Source organism: Amblyomma americanum, unplaced genomic scaffold (assembly GCF_052857255.1).
Source record: "Amblyomma americanum isolate KBUSLIRL-KWMA unplaced genomic scaffold, ASM5285725v1 scaffold_19, whole genome shotgun sequence".
Lineage (NCBI taxonomy): Eukaryota > Metazoa > Arthropoda > Arachnida > Ixodida > Ixodidae > Amblyomma > Amblyomma americanum.
The window spans coordinates 1,263,664-1,281,862 of record NW_027526491.1 but is presented as its reverse complement, the minus strand read 5'-3'; the positions used below and the strand labels follow the sequence as shown (position 1 = coordinate 1,281,862).

The 18,199-nt window shown below is 48.0% G+C and overlaps 2 protein-coding genes across 3 annotated transcripts in view; both read left to right on the top strand.

Moving 5' to 3' along the window:
- LOC144111959 (uncharacterized) overlaps positions 1-5,243 on the top strand; it is a 36,900-nt gene extending 31,657 nt beyond the window's left edge. Inside the window, exons 10-13 of the mRNA XM_077645053.1 lie at positions 341-1,816; positions 2,661-2,807; positions 4,783-4,929; positions 5,218-5,243. Coding sequence (XP_077501179.1) covers positions 341-1,816; positions 2,661-2,807; positions 4,783-4,929; positions 5,218-5,243 — 1,796 coding nt within the window. The remainder of the gene's footprint in view (positions 1-340; positions 1,817-2,660; positions 2,808-4,782; positions 4,930-5,217) is intronic.
- Positions 5,244-10,542: 5,299 nt separating this feature from the next.
- Positions 10,543-18,199, top strand: part of LOC144111944 (uncharacterized) — a 62,714-nt gene continuing 55,057 nt past the window's right edge. Inside the window, exons 1-2 of one of the 2 annotated variants that reach the window (XM_077645041.1) lie at positions 10,543-10,678; positions 12,034-12,180. In XM_077645041.1, the coding sequence (XP_077501167.1) occupies positions 10,639-10,678; positions 12,034-12,180 (187 nt within the window). In that variant the 5' untranslated portion in view covers positions 10,543-10,638. The remainder of the gene's footprint in view (positions 10,679-12,033; positions 12,181-18,199) is intronic. The other variant, XM_077645040.1, reaches the window with a different exon arrangement.

Below are 18,199 nucleotides of genomic sequence, written 5' to 3'. Positions count from 1 at the left end.
GCCTCGATTTTCACGAGAACCAAAAAAGGGAAAAAATTCCAGCAAAATCCAACCACACTATTCAAGCCAAGAAAGGCTGTACCATGGGAAATTTATTTTGATATCATCGAACAAGAACAAAGCTTCTTCCCAGGCCAAGTAGTATGAGAGGATTTTTTTTATTTTTTGTTCTACGATTATCTGTGTCTGAAATGAACGAGGTAGAATGGTGAATTTTTTTCATACATATGTTGGTTGGTCACTAATTTTCGTCTGTGTTCACTTTCACTCACGTTTTCCCCCTACATTTCGTTGTGTTTAGTATGGGAGAATGCACTTTGCTTTGTTAATTTACTTGCAGGTGACGGTGCCTCTGATGAGAGAAGCATGCTGATCAACATGAGAGCAGAAATGGGGGATCGCCGGTCGCTCACTCCCTTGCCTCCATCTCCTCCACATGGTGGGGAGGAAAGCAAAGTTGACCAATTTGAGGTCACCTTACCAGACCTGCCCTCCATATCCCTATGGCTGCCCTGGTCACTGCAGTCAGTGGCCTCTCCACCAGAGCCAGAGACCTCTTCACCAGAGCCAGTGCCGGAGTCTACTCCTCCTCCAGGACCATCCCAACCCACACGTCTGTTGGAGGCTTGTGTGCAGGTATCTCGGGAGGAGCAGCTGGAGCCTGCTACTCTGGAGGAACCTGTGGTGCCTTTGGCTTCCTTCGAACTGCCACAGGATGCGGCTGAGGGGCAGGAGCATGGCAAAGAGCAAATGGCATTTGCATCCATCTCTGTACCAGAGCCAGGGCTAGTGCTGGAAGTAACTTCAGAACCACCCCAACCCAAAAGACTGTCAGAGGCTCACATGCAGGAATCTCTGGATGAGCAGCAGGATCTTGCAATGAGAGATGTTAAGGAACTTGTGGCACTTTCAGTTTCTTCCAAACTGCCACACGAGACTGCAGGGATGCTGGAGCACGTCAACGACACAATGGCGCTTGCATCTGTCTCTGCACCAGACCTAAGGCCTGTGCCAGAGCTGACTCCTACTTCAGAACCACCCCAACCCACACAGCCGTCGGGGGCTAGTGTGCAGGAATATCTGGAGGAGCAGCTGGAGCCTTTTACTTCCTCCAAACTGGAGCAGCAGAATCTTGCAATGGAAGCTGCGAGAGAACTAATGGTGACTTCAGGATCCTTTGAGCTGCCCCAGGAAACAGCAATGCAGCTGGAGCATGCTGAAGAGGCAATGGCGCCTGTAGCTATATCTGCACTGAACCCAGGCCTTTTGCCGGAGGTGTCACCTCTTTCAGAAGCATCTGAATCCAGACATGTATTGGTAGCTAGCACGCAGGCATCTCTGTCAGAAGAGCTGAAGTCTGCTGCTGTCTCCAAGATGGAGTTGCAGGCCCCTGTAATGGAAGCTGTGGAGGAACTTACGATGACTTCAGCTTCCTCCAAACTACCACAGGATATTGCAGGGATGTTGGAGCACGTTGCAGGACCGATGGCGCTTGGGGCTATCTCTGTGCAGGAGACAGGACTGGACGTGCCTGCTCGGTCAGAACCACCACAGACAGCTTGGCCACCAGACCTTTTTATGCTAAGTCAGGTGGCAGAATCTGCCGCTCGCTGTGAACTGAAGCAGCAAAATCTTGGTCAGGAGGGGCCAGTGGCGGCTCTGCCGGCTTCCCCCGAGCTTGCTCCGGCCTCTGTCCTCGAGTCCGTGGCACTTGCAGCTTCATCTGAGCCAGTGCAGCCAACCACAACGGCGCTGCTGCCTCAACTGGCCGAGTCTGGCCTGTCACCGCATCCAGAGGCTGTATTTGAATCAGAGCGTAAGTATTTCTGATTTCTTGTGCAGGTTGCAGAACCATGCGTACATTGTGAATGACCTGATGCATGGCTTCACTTTGCAGCTCGTACTGTAAAATTTGGGTGAGAACACTGGATGGCAGGGACACAGTGCAGGCTTTCAATGTGTGTTGGAACAATATGGCTGCATTATATCAAGCTGTCAAAGGACTGTTATCATGCCATCACAAGTAACTAGGTGACAGCATGAACTTTTATTCATGGGCAGTAACTGCGAAGCATCGCAATCTGATGCTTGTTGCTTGGATGAAGGTGACATGTTTCGTAATTGGGCTAAACGGCAGTCACAGCCTGCTACCATCATGATTAAAAATAATTTGATTTGGTCTCTTTAATTTTTAAGTGTGTGTGCGCGCGTGTGTGCGAGAGAAAGAGAGAGCATGACACTTAGCTCCTACTAGACCAATGTCATGCTAATCATAGCAATATGCAGCTCAACACCATAGTGCAGGGATAATTGCAGCAGTTGTGGAAAAACATCGTTACGCCGACCTTAGCTCAGCATATTGCAATGACTAGATGGTGGACAGCTACCCATACTGGGTTAAAACAGATCCTTGGGCGAGTTGGTAACTCATTATAACCAGAACAGCGCTCACTAAGACACGGACACGAAGGGAGACACGACACACACGAGCGCTGACTTTCAACTGGTGTTTATTGTTTGGAACGAGGCATGTATACAGTTCCAACAACACAAGGAAACCAAACCATCCATTCATAGATTCATAGTTAATTCATGCTGCTGCTTCAGATGGTACTGCTTCAGAGGTACTGCTTCAGATGTCGTGTCAATGCCTTATACAGGCAGACCATGGGTGAAGAGACGGATTAGACGTCCCCTCTCCGAGCACAGTCCAGCAACGATTTCGTGGCCGGATCAGACTACTGGAACTGAGACGCCAGAAGGCAGCATGACTGCAACACAAGGGCACAAGCACCCAACAGCCCATGGTGAGTTGCTTGCTTGACCTGTTATATTGTCTCACCACTGAAATCACGTTCTTCCTCGTGCTACTACCAACAATGTGCTGCTCATGCTTGCTGCTAACCCTGAGTGCACTTATATTCACGCCAAAATTGGGGCAAAGCTGCGTATGCCTATCATATGCTGCTCCTGTTTGCGTAGGTCGCAATATGGTTTGATGTTGTTTATAGGTTCTACATACCTGGCGCCTCCAACTTTGCCCAGACTTTAGGACATAGGTGACAGACGTTTTGTCACACAGTATGGGTTTTCCTGTTTGTTCTGCTAGGATGCTGAAAAGCCTCTCGAAGTGTTGCCGAGGTGGCCGTTTCATCATAAAACCTTTTTAACAATGGCAAATCCGAGGGAGCACCTTTTTTTTTGTCGTACTACAAGTGGTGACTGCAGTCAGCAATTATTACCAGTCCGAACTGAAGGGGATCAGTGCCGCCAGATTCTGCAGTAACTAAGAGCAGCTGGTGAAGGCGAGACACCAGTGGCGGTAAATAACCACAGCTGCTAAATGCAGAGCGGGAATGGTCTACTCTTGCAATACGTTCTTGCAGTTGACCGCAGACAGGGGCAGTCCTTCCTTGCATACATTTACGACACGTGTCATGACACAATGTATATGAGAAGCTTAGACATGTATCTATGTGGCTGCTGGTTGGAATGCTTTTGCCATAGCGTATATCCCATAACGGGTCTGGAGTGCCATACAGTTAGGGCCTTGGTATTGAGGTGGTCACTTGAAGCAAGGCATCTTGCAGCTTGTTTCAAAGACTTGCATTCTTTCATATGTGTGTATATGTAGCACAGCCCATTGGCAACTACAAGAGGTCTAAGGAAATGGAAGATGGAAGTTTAGAGCTGTCCGAAAAAACGTAAATCACAGTCACAGCATATGCCTTCAGGCAGCACTTTTTTCTGTCCTTTTTTTTTCCAGGCAAAACTAGCCAGTACCTCACTTGAACATTACATGTTTATGATAAAGCAAGTCATTTTGCTTAATCCTAACAAAGTCACGTCCCTTTGTCATTTACGTAGGTGGCCCCAGTCTCCGTGTCTGTATGTTTCCATTTATAGCCCTGTTGATATAAGCATTTTTTTTCACAAAGTTCGAAGAATAACTCATATGCGAGGGAGAAACATAGTAGCTGATCGACATTGGAACATAGTGCTAAAATTTAAGATAATCAAAAACAGCCTACATAAGCATTAAACTGAATTCTGTAGAGCCTTGATCCCTTGACTGTCACGACAGCTAGATGGCATACGGTGACCAGGGACCATACTCTGTAACAATCCACTTCTCAACTTTATTATTTTTTTCATATACAGTTAGTATACCGCTGCAACTTAATTGTGACAGCATCATTGACAGGTTAACAAACCATGTGATTCACGGGCTCCAGTATGGATGGCAGGGCTGGCCAATCCATGGAGACAAAGGAATGAATAGAGAAAAGAGTTCTTGCAAAACGCGAGAAACATGGATTAAGGTGATATGTTTCGTAATTGGGCTAAACGGCAGTAAGTCTGCTGCCATCATGATTAAGAAATAATTTGATTTGGCCTCTTTTTAATGTGTGTGTGCATGTGTGTGCATGCGTGAGAGAGGGAGAGCATGACACTTAGCTCTTACTAGACCAATGTCATGCTAATGATAGCGATTTTTTGATATGCAGCTCAATACCATAGTGCAGGGATAATTGCGTGTGTTTGTGCATGCGTGTGTGTGTGGAAGAGCATGACACTTAGCTCCTACTATTCAAATGTCATGCGAATGATAGCGATTTTCTTATATGCAGCGCAACACCATAGTGCAGGGATAATTACGGCAGTTGTGGCAAAACATCGTTACACCGAGCTTAGCTGAGCAAATTGCAATGACTTGATGGTGAGCAATGCAGCTGTCCATACTGGGCACTGCTTCAAATGTCGTGTCAATGCCTTATACAGGGAGACCATGGCTGAAGAGACGGATTAGACATCTCCCCTCCGAGCACAGTCCGGCAACGATTTCGCGGCTGGACCAGGCTACTGGAACTGAGACGCCAGAAGGCAGCATGACTGTAACACAAGGGCACAAGCACCCAACAGCCCATGGTGAGATGCTTGCTTGGCCTCTTATGTTTTCTCACCACTGGAATCACGTTCTTCCTCGTGCTACTACCAAAAATGTGCTGCTCATGAGTGCTGCTAACCCTGAGTGCACTTATATTCACGCCAAAATTGGGGCAGAGCTGCTTATGCCTACTGTATGCTCCTGTTTGCGTAGGTCGCAATATGGTTTCATGCGAATGGAGGGAAGTTTAGAGCTGTCCGAAAAAGCGTAAATCACAGTCACGGCATATGCCTTCAGGCAGAACTTTTTTCTGTCCTTTTTTTTTCCAGGCAAAACTACCCAGTGCCTCACTTGAACATTACATGTTTATGATAAAGCAAGTCATTTTACTTAATCCTAATAAAGTCACGTCCCTTTGTCATTTGCGTAGATGGCCCCAGTCTCCGTGTCTGTATGTTTCCACTTATAGCCCTGTTGATAAGCAGGCCGAGTTTGGCCTGTCACCGCATCCAGAGGCTGTATTTGAATCAGAGCGTAACTATTTTTGATTTCTTGTGCAGGTTGCAGAACCATGCGTACATTGTGAATGACCTGATGCATGGCTTCACTTTGCAGCTCGTACTGTAAAATTTGGGTGAGAACACTGGATGGCAAGGACACAGTGCAGGCTTTCAATGTGTGTTGGAACAATATGGCTGCATTATATCAAGCTGTCAACGGATTGTTATGATGCCATTGTTGTGTGCCAAAAGCAGCGGCGTACCGTGCGTGTGTTGGCAACTGTGGACACAAGCTGCATGCGCGCGTATTGACGCTGTGTGTGTGTGTGTGGTGCCGGCGGCATGGATTCAATGTTGTGTGTCAGTATTGTACCATGTTCTTAGTTGTGCAATAAATGAAGTGCAGACACAACAAATGGCGACGAGGACCGGATCAAGAACGCTCCAAGAACGGCCTGAAGATCACCACATCAAGCGACAGTAACTGGCAGCCGCAAGAAGAGCATTGACAAACACGAAGTGTCAGGCCTAACTCTGCGAGCCCTACGCTGGGCGGGAGAACAATGGCAGCTCAAGCAGCGCTAATCGGTAAGCTCGACAGTTTCGATGACACTGTTGAAGACTGGTCGTCGTATATAGAAAGGGCGGACGAATACTTCGCGCTCAACAGCTTACCGGAAGAGAAGAAGGTAGCGGCTATAATTACAAGCATGGGAGCAAAAACTTACGCAATCCTTCGCAAGCTGACCACGCCGAACAAACCCTCAGAGAAAACGTACGCAGACATTAAAAAGTACCTGGGAGACTACTTTTCACCTGTGCCCCTTGAAATGTCTGAGCGACATCGGTTCTACAAGAGACTTCAGAGAGAAGGCGAGTCTGCTAACGAATATATGGCAGAACTGCGGCGGCTTTCACAGAACTGCAACTTTGGGTCATTTTTGAACCAGGCACTGCGGGATAAATTTGTGTGCGGTCTTCGCTACGTGCAAGTCCAGCAGAGATTGCTAACCGCAAAAAAGGTTACGCTAGAGCACGCCCTTGACGAAGCAGTAGCACATGAACTTGCCGTGAAGGACATCGCCGAATTCAAAAGCAGGGAAGAAGTGCCGGCTTCCGTGGCTCATGTCGAGAAGGAAGCACGACGATGTTACAGGTGTGACCGCAAGGGGCATCCACCGTCGAAATGCAAGTTTCTCACAAGTGTTTGCCACAAGTGCAATAAAGTTGGCCACATTAGTACCGCGTGTAAAAGCAAGTCAAGCGACGCCAATAGAGCACCACGCCGGTCAAGCCTTACTTACAAGAATAGGCAGGCTTCAAAAAGTCAAGTGCATGCCATTGAACAAGACAGTGATGCATTTGAACTTCTGGCACATGTCGACGATGGGAACAAAAGCAGTCCGATCTGGCTGAAGCCACAGATCGAAGGGCACACATTGGAAATGGAGATGGACACTGGATCCAAGTATTCTCTTGTGCCAAGAACCACGTACGAAGCGCATCTCTCTCATCTGCCTCTGGAGGGAACTTCAGTACGGTTCAAAACGCTGACTGGTCAAACCTTTAGACCTAACGGTGTGGCAACAGCCAATGTCACGTTTGGGAAGTCAACGCAACGCGTGCAGTTCTTTTTAGTCGACACTCCAGGACCTCCGCTCTTCGGAAGAGACTGGATTAATCGTTTCAACCTTCTTGAGCTGAGCAGCGTATTGAGGATCGACAACCAACTGGGGCCACGTGCAGATCAACTGAACAAGATCCTCGCAGAACACAGGGACGTCTTCGATGATAGCATTGGAAAACTCAAGCACATCAAACTGAAACTGCGTCTTCAAAGTGGTGTGCAACCGAAGTTCTGCAGGCCACGACAGGTGCCCTATGCCTTGAAGGAGAAAGTGAACACTGAGCTTGAACGGTTGGAAGCAGTCGGCATCTTGACAAAAGTGAATCACAGTGATTGGGCCACGCCCATAGTGCCTGTAGTGAAAGCAAATGGAACTGTCCGCATATGTGGAGACTTCAAAGCCACAATCAACCCTCACTTGGTGGTGGACCAGTATCCCTTACCCCGCATTGAGGACATCTTTGCAAAGTTAGCAGGAGGACAGAAGTTTTCAAAGATAGATCTGAGACAAGCCTACCTACAAATGGAAGTAGACGATGAGTCCAAGCCGCTCTTGACCATTAACACAGAAAAAGGGCTGTATCAGTACAACAGAATGATTTTTGGCATCTCTTCTGCACCAGCTGTGTGGCAGAGAACAATAGATCAAATCCTGCAGGGAATCCCAATGTGCCATGCTACTCAAGATGACATTCTTGTCACTGGTGAGTCAGAAGATTCTCATCTCAAGAACCTAGAGCTAGTGCTCAGAAGACTGCAAGAGTATGGGCTCAGAGCTAACCTCCAGAAATGTTCGTTCTTTGAAGACTCCGTAACATACTGTGGTTACAAGCTTGATGGAACCGGGTTACACAAGACAGAGGACAAGATCAAGGCAGTGATACGTGCTCCTACACCCAAGTCCACGTCTGAGTTGAGGTCATTCCTTGGCCTTGTGAACTATTACGGGAAGTTTATTCCAGACAGTGCTAATCTTCTCAGACCACTGCATGCACTTCTGGAGAAATCATCACCATGGAAGTGGACAAAAGAATGTGAGGTGGCATTTCAGCAAGCAAAGAAGATTATAGCCTCAGAAACTGTCCTTGTGTACTACAACCCGAACCTGGAAGTACGTCTAGCATGTGATGCTGGCCCCCACGGACTCGGAGCAGTCCTTTCACACAAAATGCCTAATGGGAGTGAAAGACCCATCGCATTTGCATCTCGAACCTTGAAGGCTTCGGAAAAGCAGTACTCTCAGATAGATAAAGAAGCACTAGCCATTGTCTGGGGTATACAAAAGTTCTATGCATACCTGTATGGAAGACACTTCAAGCTGATCACAGATCATCAGCCTCTGACACATATCTTTGGCCCAACCAGCAGTGTTCCTGCGATGCAAGCTGCACGCATTCAACGTTATACCTTGTTTCTAGCTGGGCTCGACTACGAGATTCAGTACCGCAAATCATCGGATAATGCCAATGCAGATACATTGTCACGCCTTCCTCTTCCAGACAGTCCTGAAGGTAAACCAGATGAAGCTGAACTTTTCTACCTGAACCAAATGGAGCAACTACCTGTAACAGCTCATCAAGTCAGACAAGCCACAGAGCGTGACCATCTGCTATCGAGAGTCCGCTACCATGTTTTGAACGGGTGGGACTCGTGCAAACAAGACAACGAAATCCTTCCATTCTACAGGCGTAGAGATGAACTCTCTTTACACCACGGCATCATTGTTTGGGGCATAAGAACAGTCATTCCAGCTGTATTGCGAGAAACAGTCCTCAACGACCTGCACTCTGGACATCAAGGCACTGTGAAAATGAAAGCGCTTGCACGTTCGTTTGTGTGGTGGCCATCTGTTGACACCGATATCGAAGCCATCACTAAGAAATGTGCAGGGTGCTCCAGCGAGAGCAACATGCCACCAAAGGTCTCTCTGCACCCATGGGAAGTGCCGAGTGGACCATGGCGCCGAGTTCATTTAGACTTTGCAGGGCCATTCCTGGGCAAAATGTTTCTTATCGCTGTTGACTCATTCTCAAAATGGCCTGAAATACATGTGATGAGTTCAACTACGGCAGAGTGCACCGTGGATGCACTGCGCGTTATGTTTGCATCTCACGGCATTCCAGAACGCATTGTCACGGACAATGGTCCTCAATTCACATCGGAAGAGCTTCGGACCTTTCTCATGCAGAATGGTGTGCGACACACATTTAGCGCGCCATATCACCCGGCGACGAACGGTCTCGCTGAAAGGTTCGTGCAGTCCTTCAAGCACAGTATGAAGGCCATGAAAGGAGAGGGATCCATCATCAAGAAGTTGACAAACTTCCTTTTGGCATACCGTACGACACCCCACTGTGCTACTGGTGAGACACCAGCAAACCTTTATCTCGGGCGCGAGCTACGCACTCGACTGGCACTATTACGCCCACAACCCGGTGGACGTACGTATGAGAAACAAGGGTCATCTCAACCAAGTAAGCCTCAGCGCTCCTTTTCTGAGGGGGAAGAAGTTTCTGTGCGCTCCTATAGGGGTACAAGTAAATGGGTGCCCGGAACAATCGCAACCAGAACAGGGCCTCTATCATATGAAGTGGAAGTTGGAGGAACAACCTGGAAACGTCACACTGATCAACTGCGCAAAGGTTACACCGACGACAAACGCCATCTGGATTCGGAACCTGAATTCCTACCCAGTATGAAAACCTCCCCGGACAAGGAGACATCACCTGCTTGTGTTCCAGATGAAAACAAATCTGCATCACCTCGACGTGATCCATGTGTGAGTGCACCAGAAGACAAACTTAATACTCCTCGGGTAGCAGTTCCCGTGAGCCTCCCTGATCCTATCACAGGTCGCCCAGTGAGAGTACGTCGACCACCATCGAAACTGGACTTGTAAAAAAATTACAAGGGAGGAAGTGTTGTGTGCCAAAAGCAGCGGCGTACCGTGCGTGTGTTGGCAACTGTGGACACAAGCTGCATGCGCGCGTATTGACGCTGTGTGTGTGTGTGTGGTGCCGGCAGCATGGCTTCAATGTTGTGTGTCAGTATTGTACCATGTTCTTAGTTGTGCAATAAATGAAGTGCAGACACAACAGCCATCACAAGTAACTAGGTGACAGCATGAACTTTTATTCATGGGCAGTAACTGCGAAGCATCGCAATCTGATGCTTGTTGCTTGGATGAAGGTGACATGTTTCGTAATTGGGCTAAACGGCAGTAACAGCCTGCTACCATCATGATTAAAAATAATTTGATTTGGTCTCTTTAATTTTTAAGTGTGTGTGCGCGCGTGCGTGCATGAGAGAGAGTGAGCATGACACTTAGCTCCTACTAGACCAATGTCATGCTAATGATAGCAATATGCAGCTCAACACCATAGTGCAGGGATAATTGCGGCAGTTGTGGAAAAACATCGTTACGTCGAGCTTAGCTCAGCATATTGCAATGACTAGATGGTGGGCAGCTACCCATACTGGGTACTGCTTCAGATGTCGTGTCAATGCCTTATACAGGGAGACCCTGGCTGAAGAGACGGATTAGATGTCCCCTCTCCGAGCACAGTCCAGCAACGATTTCGCGGCTGGATCAGGCTACTGGAACTGAGAAGCCAGAAGGCAGCATGACTGCAACACAAGGGCACAAGCACCCAACAGCCCATGGTGAGATGCTTGCTTGACCTGTTATATTGTCTCACCACTGAAATCATGTTCTTCCTCGTGCTACTACCAACAATGTGCTGCTCATGCGTGCTGCTAACCCTGAGTGCACTTATATTCACGCCAAAATTGGGGCAAAGCTGCGTATGCCTATCATATGCTCCTGTTTGCGTAGGTCGCAATATGGTTTGATGTTTATAGGTTCTACATACCTGGCGCCTCCAACTTTGCCCAGACTTTAGGACATAGGTGAAAGACGTTTTGTCACCCAGTATGGGTTTTCCTGTTTGTTCCGCAAGGATGTTGAAAAGCCTCCGGAAGTATTGCCGAGGTGCCCGTTTCATCATAAAACCTTTTTAACAATGGCAAATCCGAGGGAGCACCTTTTTTTTTGTCGTACTACCAGTGGTGACTGCAGTCAGCAATGATTACCAGTCCGAACTGAAGGGGATCAGTGCCGCCAGATTCTGCAGTAACTAAGAGCAGCTGTTAAGGCGAGACATCAGTGGCGGCAAATAACCACAGCGGCTACCTGCAGAGCGGGAATGGTCTACTCTTGCAATACGTTCTTGCAGTTGACCGCAGACAGGGGCAGTCCTTCCTTGCATACTCATAAGCATTAAACTGAATTCCGTAGAGCCTTGATTCCTTGACTGTCACGAGAGCTAGATGGCATACAGTGACCAGGGACCACACTCTGTAACAATCGACTTCTCAACTTCATTATTTTTTTTTTCTACAGTTGGTATACAGCTGCAACTTAATTGTGACAGCATCATTGACAGGTTAACAAACCATGCGATTCACGGGCTCCAGTATGGATGGCAGAGCTGGCCAATCCATGGAGACAAAGGAATGAATAGGGAAAAGAGTTCTTGCAAAACGCGAGAAACATGGATTAAGGTGATAATTGGGCTAAACGGCAGTAACAGTCTGCTGCCATCATGATTAAGAAATAATTTGATTTGGCCTCTCTTTAATGTGTGTGTGCATGTGCGTGCGTGAGAGAGAGAGAGAGAGAGCATGACACTTAGCTCTTACTAGACCAGTGTCATGCTAATGGTAGCGATTTTTTGATATTGAGCTCAACACCGTAGTGCAGGGATAATTGCGTGCGTTTGTGCATGCGTGTGTGTGTGTAAGAGCATGACACTTAGCTCCTACTATTCCAATGTCATGCTAATGATAGCGATTTTCTTATATGCAGTTCAACACCTTAGTGCAGGGATAATTACGGCAGTTGTGGCAAAACATCGTTACACCAAGCTTAGCTGAGCATATTGCAATGACTGGATGGTGGGCAATGCAGCTGTCCATACTGGGTACTGCTTCAAATGTCGTGTCAATGCCTTATACAGGGAGACCATGGCTGAAGAGACGGATTAGACATCTCCCCTCCGAGCACAGTCCGGCAACGATTTCGCGGCTGGACCAGGCTACTGGAACTGAGACGCCAGAAGGCAGCATGACTGTAACACAAGGGCACAAGCACCCAACAGCCCATGGTGAGATGCTTGCTTGGCCTCTTATGTTTTTTCACCACTGGAATCACGTTCTTCCTCGTGCTACTACCAAAAATGTGCTGCTCATGAGTGCTGCTAACCCTGAGTGCACTTATATTCACGCCAAAATTGGGGCAGAGCTGCTTATGCCTACTGTATGCTCCTGTTTGCGTAGGTCGCAATATGGTTTCATGCGAATGGAGGGAAGTTTAGAGCTGTCCGAAAAAGCGTAAATCACAGTCACGGCATATGCCTTCAGGCAGAACTTTTTTCTGTCCTTTTTTTTTCCAGGCAAAACTACCCAGTGCCTCACTTGAACATTACATGTTTATGATAAAGCAAGTCATTTTACTTAATCCTAATAAAGTCACGTCCCTTTGTCATTTGCGTAGATGGCCCCAGTCTCCGTGTCTGTATGTTTCCACTTATAGCCCTGTTGATAAGCAGGCCGAGTTTGGCCTGTCACCGCATCCAGAGGCTGTATTTGAATCAGAGCGTAACTATTTTTGATTTCTTGTGCAGGTTGCAGAACCATGCGTACATTGTGAATGACCTGATGCATGGCTTCACTTTGCAGCTCGTACTGTAAAATTTGGGTGAGAACACTGGATGGCAAGGACACAGTGCAGGCTTTCAATGTGTGTTGGAACAATATGGCTGCATTATATCAAGCTGTCAACGGATTGTTATGATGCCATTGTTGTGTGCCAAAAGCAGCGGCGTACCGTGCGTGTGTTGGCAACTGTGGACACAAGCTGCATGCGCGCGTATTGACGCTGTGTGTGTGTGTGTGGTGCCGGCGGCATGGCTTCAATGTTGTGTGTCAGTATTGTACCATGTTCTTAGTTGTGCAATAAATGAAGTGCAGACACAACAAATGGCGACGAGGACCGGATCAAGAACGCTCCAAGAACGGCCTGAAGATCACCACATCAAGCGACAGTAACTGGCAGCCGCAAGAAGAGCATTGACAAACACGAAGTGTCAGGCCTAACTCTGCGAGCCCTACGCTGGGCGGGAGAACAATGGCAGCTCAAGCAGCGCTAATCGGTAAGCTCGACAGTTTCGATGACACTGTTGAAGACTGGTCGTCGTATATAGAAAGGGCGGACGAATACTTCGCGCTCAACAGCTTACCGGAAGAGAAGAAGGTAGCGGCTATAATTACAAGCATGGGAGCAAAAACTTACGCAATCCTTCGCAAGCTGACCACGCCGAACAAACCCTCAGAGAAAACGTACGCAGACATTAAAAAGTACCTGGGAGACTACTTTTCACCTGTGCCTCTTGAAATGTCTGAGCGACATCGGTTCTACAAGAGACTTCAGAGAGAAGGCGAGTCTGCTAACGAATATATGGCAGAACTGCGGCGGCTTTCACAGAACTGCAACTTTGGGTCATTTTTGAACCAGGCACTGCGGGATAAATTTGTGTGCGGTCTTCGCTACGTGCAAGTCCAGCAGAGATTGCTAACCGCAAAAAAGGTTACGCTAGAGCACGCCCTTGACGAAGCAGTAGCACATGAACTTGCCGTGAAGGACATCGCCGAATTCAAAAGCAGGGAAGAAGTGCCGGCTTCCGTGGCTCATGTCGAGAAGGAAGCACGACGATGTTACAGGTGTGACCGCAAGGGGCATCCACCGTCGAAATGCAAGTTTCTCACAAGTGTTTGCCACAAGTGCAATAAAGTTGGCCACATTAGTACCGCGTGTAAAAGCAAGTCAAGCGACGCCAATAGAGCACCACGCCGGTCAAGCCTTACTTACAAGAATAGGCAGGCTTCAAAAAGTCAAGTGCATGCCATTGAACAAGACAGTGATGCATTTGAACTTCTGGCACATGTCGACGATGGGAACAAAAGCAGTCCGATCTGGCTGAAGCCACAGATCGAAGGGCACACATTGGAAATGGAGATGGACACTGGATCCAAGTATTCTCTTGTGCCAAGAACCACGTACGAAGCGCATCTCTCTCATCTGCCTCTGGAGGGAACTTCAGTACGGTTCAAAACGCTGACTGGTCAAACCTTTAGACCTAACGGTGTGGCAACAGCCAATGTCACGTTTGGGAAGTCAACGCAACGCGTGCAGTTCTTTTTAGTCGACACTCCAGGACCTCCGCTCTTCGGAAGAGACTGGATTAATCGTTTCAACCTTCTTGAGCTGAGCAGCGTATTGAGGATCGACAACCAACTGGGGCCACGTGCAGATCAACTGAACAAGATCCTCGCAGAACACAGGGACGTCTTCGATGATAGCATTGGAAAACTCAAGCACATCAAACTGAAACTGCGTCTTCAAAGTGGTGTGCAACCGAAGTTCTGCAGGCCACGACAGGTGCCCTATGCCTTGAAGGAGAAAGTGAACACTGAGCTTGAACGGTTGGAAGCAGTCGGCATCTTGACAAAAGTGAATCACAGTGATTGGGCCACGCCCATAGTGCCTGTAGTGAAAGCAAATGGAACTGTCCGCATATGTGGAGACTTCAAAGCCACAATCAACCCTCACTTGGTGGTGGACCAGTATCCCTTACCCCGCATTGAGGACATCTTTGCAAAGTTAGCAGGAGGACAGAAGTTTTCAAAGATAGATCTGAGACAAGCCTACCTACAAATGGAAGTAGACGATGAGTCCAAGCCGCTCTTGACCATTAACACAGAAAAAGGGCTGTATCAGTACAACAGAATGATTTTTGGCATCTCTTCTGCACCAGCTGTGTGGCAGAGAACAATAGATCAAATCCTGCAGGGAATCCCAATGTGCCATGCTACTCAAGATGACATTCTTGTCACTGGTGAGTCAGAAGATTCTCATCTCAAGAACCTAGAGCTAGTGCTCAGAAGACTGCAAGAGTATGGGCTCAGAGCTAACCTCCAGAAATGTTCGTTCTTTGAAGACTCCGTAACATACTGTGGTTACAAGCTTGATGGAACCGGGTTACACAAGACAGAGGACAAGATCAAGGCAGTGATACGTGCTCCTACACCCAAGTCCACGTCTGAGTTGAGGTCATTCCTTGGCCTTGTGAACTATTACGGGAAGTTTATTCCAGACAGTGCTAATCTTCTCAGACCACTGCATGCACTTCTGGAGAAATCATCACCATGGAAGTGGATAAAAGAATGTGAGGTGGCATTTCAGCAAGCAAAGAAGATTATAGCCTCAGAAACTGTCCTTGTGTACTACAACCCGAACCTGGAAGTACGTCTAGCATGTGATGCTGGCCCCCACGGACTCGGAGCAGTCCTTTCACACAAAATGCCTAATGGGAGTGAAAGACCCATCGCATTTGCATCTCGAACCTTGAAGGCTTCGGAAAAGCAGTACTCTCAGATAGATAAAGAAGCACTAGCCATTGTCTGGGGTATACAAAAGTTCTATGCATACCTGTATGGAAGACACTTCAAGCTGATCACAGATCATCAGCCTCTGACACATATCTTTGGCCCAACCAGCAGTGTTCCTGCGATGCAAGCTGCACGCATTCAACGTTATACCTTGTTTCTAGCTGGGCTCGACTACGAGATTCAGTACCGCAAATCATCGGATAATGCCAATGCAGATACATTGTCACGCCTTCCTCTTCCAGACAGTCCTGAAGGTAAACCAGATGAAGCTGAACTTTTCTACCTGAACCAAATGGAGCAACTACCTGTAACAGCTCATCAAGTCAGACAAGCCACAGAGCGTGACCATCTGCTATCGAGAGTCCGCTACCATGTTTTGAACGGGTGGGACTCGTGCAAACAAGACAACGAAATCCTTCCATTCTACAGGCGTAGAGATGAACTCTCTTTACACCACGGCATCATTGTTTGGGGCATAAGAACAGTCATTCCAGCTGTATTGCGAGAAACAGTCCTCAACGACCTGCACTCTGGACATCAAGGCACTGTGAAAATGAAAGCGCTTGCACGTTCGTTTGTGTGGTGGCCATCTGTTGACACCGATATCGAAGCCATCACTAAGAAATGTGCAGGGTGCTCCAGCGAGAGCAACATGCCACCAAAGGTCTCTCTGCACCCATGGGAAGTGCCGAGTGGACCATGGCGCCGAGTTCATTTAGACTTTGCAGGGCCATTCCTGGGCAAAATGTTTCTTATCGCTGTTGACTCATTCTCAAAATGGCCTGAAATACATGTGATGAGTTCAACTACGGCAGAGTGCACCGTGGATGCACTGCGCGTTATGTTTGCATCTCACGGCATTCCAGAACGCATTGTCACGGACAATGGTCCTCAATTCACATCGGAAGAGCTTCGGACCTTTCTCATGCAGAATGGTGTGCGACACACATTTAGCGCGCCATATCACCCGGCGACGAACGGTCTCGCTGAAAGGTTCGTGCAGTCCTTCAAGCACAGTATGAAGGCCATGAAAGGAGAGGGATCCATCATCAAGAAGTTGACAAACTTCCTTTTGGCATACCGTACGACACCCCACTGTGCTACTGGTGAGACACCAGCAAACCTTTATCTCGGGCGCGAGCTACGCACTCGACTGGCACTATTACGCCCACAACCCGGTGGACGTACGTATGAGAAACAAGGGTCATCTCAACCAAGTAAGCCTCAGCGCTCCTTTTCTGAGGGGGAAGAAGTTTCTGTGCGCTCCTATAGGGGTACAAGTAAATGGGTGCCCGGAACAATCGCAACCAGAACAGGGCCTCTATCATATGAAGTGGAAGTTGGAGGAACAACCTGGAAACGTCACACTGATCAACTGCGCAAAGGTTACACCGACGACAAACGCCATCTGGATTCGGAACCTGAATTCCTACCCAGTATGAAAACCTCCCCGGACAAGGAGACATCACCTGCTTGTGTTCCAGATGAAAACAAATCTGCATCACCTCGACGTGATCCATGTGTGAGTGCACCAGAAGACAAACTTAATACTCCTCGGGTAGCAGTTCCCGTGAGCCTCCCTGATCCTATCACAGGTCGCCCAGTGAGAGTACGTCGACCACCATCGAAACTGGACTTGTAAAAAAATTACAAGGGAGGAAGTGTTGTGTGCCAAAAGCAGCGGCGTACCGTGCGTGTGTTGGCAACTGTGGACACAAGCTGCATGCGCGCGTATTGACGCTGTGTGTGTGTGTGTGGTGCCGGCAGCATGGCTTCAATGTTGTGTGTCAGTATTGTACCATGTTCTTAGTTGTGCAATAAATGAAGTGCAGACACAACAGCCATCACAAGTAACTAGGTGACAGCATGAACTTTTATTCATGGGCAGTAACTGCGAAGCATCGCAATCTGATGCTTGTTGCTTGGATGAAGGTGACATGTTTCGTAATTGGGCTAAACGGCAGTAACAGCCTGCTACCATCATGATTAAAAATAATTTGATTTGGTCTCTTTAATTTTTAAGTGTGTGTGCGCGCGTGCGTGCATGAGAGAGAGTGAGCATGACACTTAGCTCCTACTAGACCAATGTCATGCTAATGATAGCAATATGCAGCTCAACACCATAGTGCAGGGATAATTGCGGCAGTTGTGGAAAAACATCGTTACGTCGAGCTTAGCTCAGCATATTGCAATGACTAGATGGTGGGCAGCTACCCATACTGGGTACTGCTTCAGATGTCGTGTCAATGCCTTATACAGGGAGACCCTGGCTGAAGAGACGGATTAGATGTCCCCTCTCCGAGCACAGTCCAGCAACGATTTCGCGGCTGGATCAGGCTACTGGAACTGAGAAGCCAGAAGGCAGCATGACTGCAACACAAGGGCACAAGCACCCAACAGCCCATGGTGAGATGCTTGCTTGACCTGTTATATTGTCTCACCACTGAAATCATGTTCTTCCTCGTGCTACTACCAACAATGTGCTGCTCATGCGTGCTGCTAACCCTGAGTGCACTTATATTCACGCCAAAATTGGGGCAAAGCTGCGTATGCCTATCATATGCTCCTGTTTGCGTAGGTCGCAATATGGTTTGATGTTTATAGGTTCTACATACCTGGCGCCTCCAACTTTGCCCAGACTTTAGGACATAGGTGAAAGACGTTTTGTCACCCAGT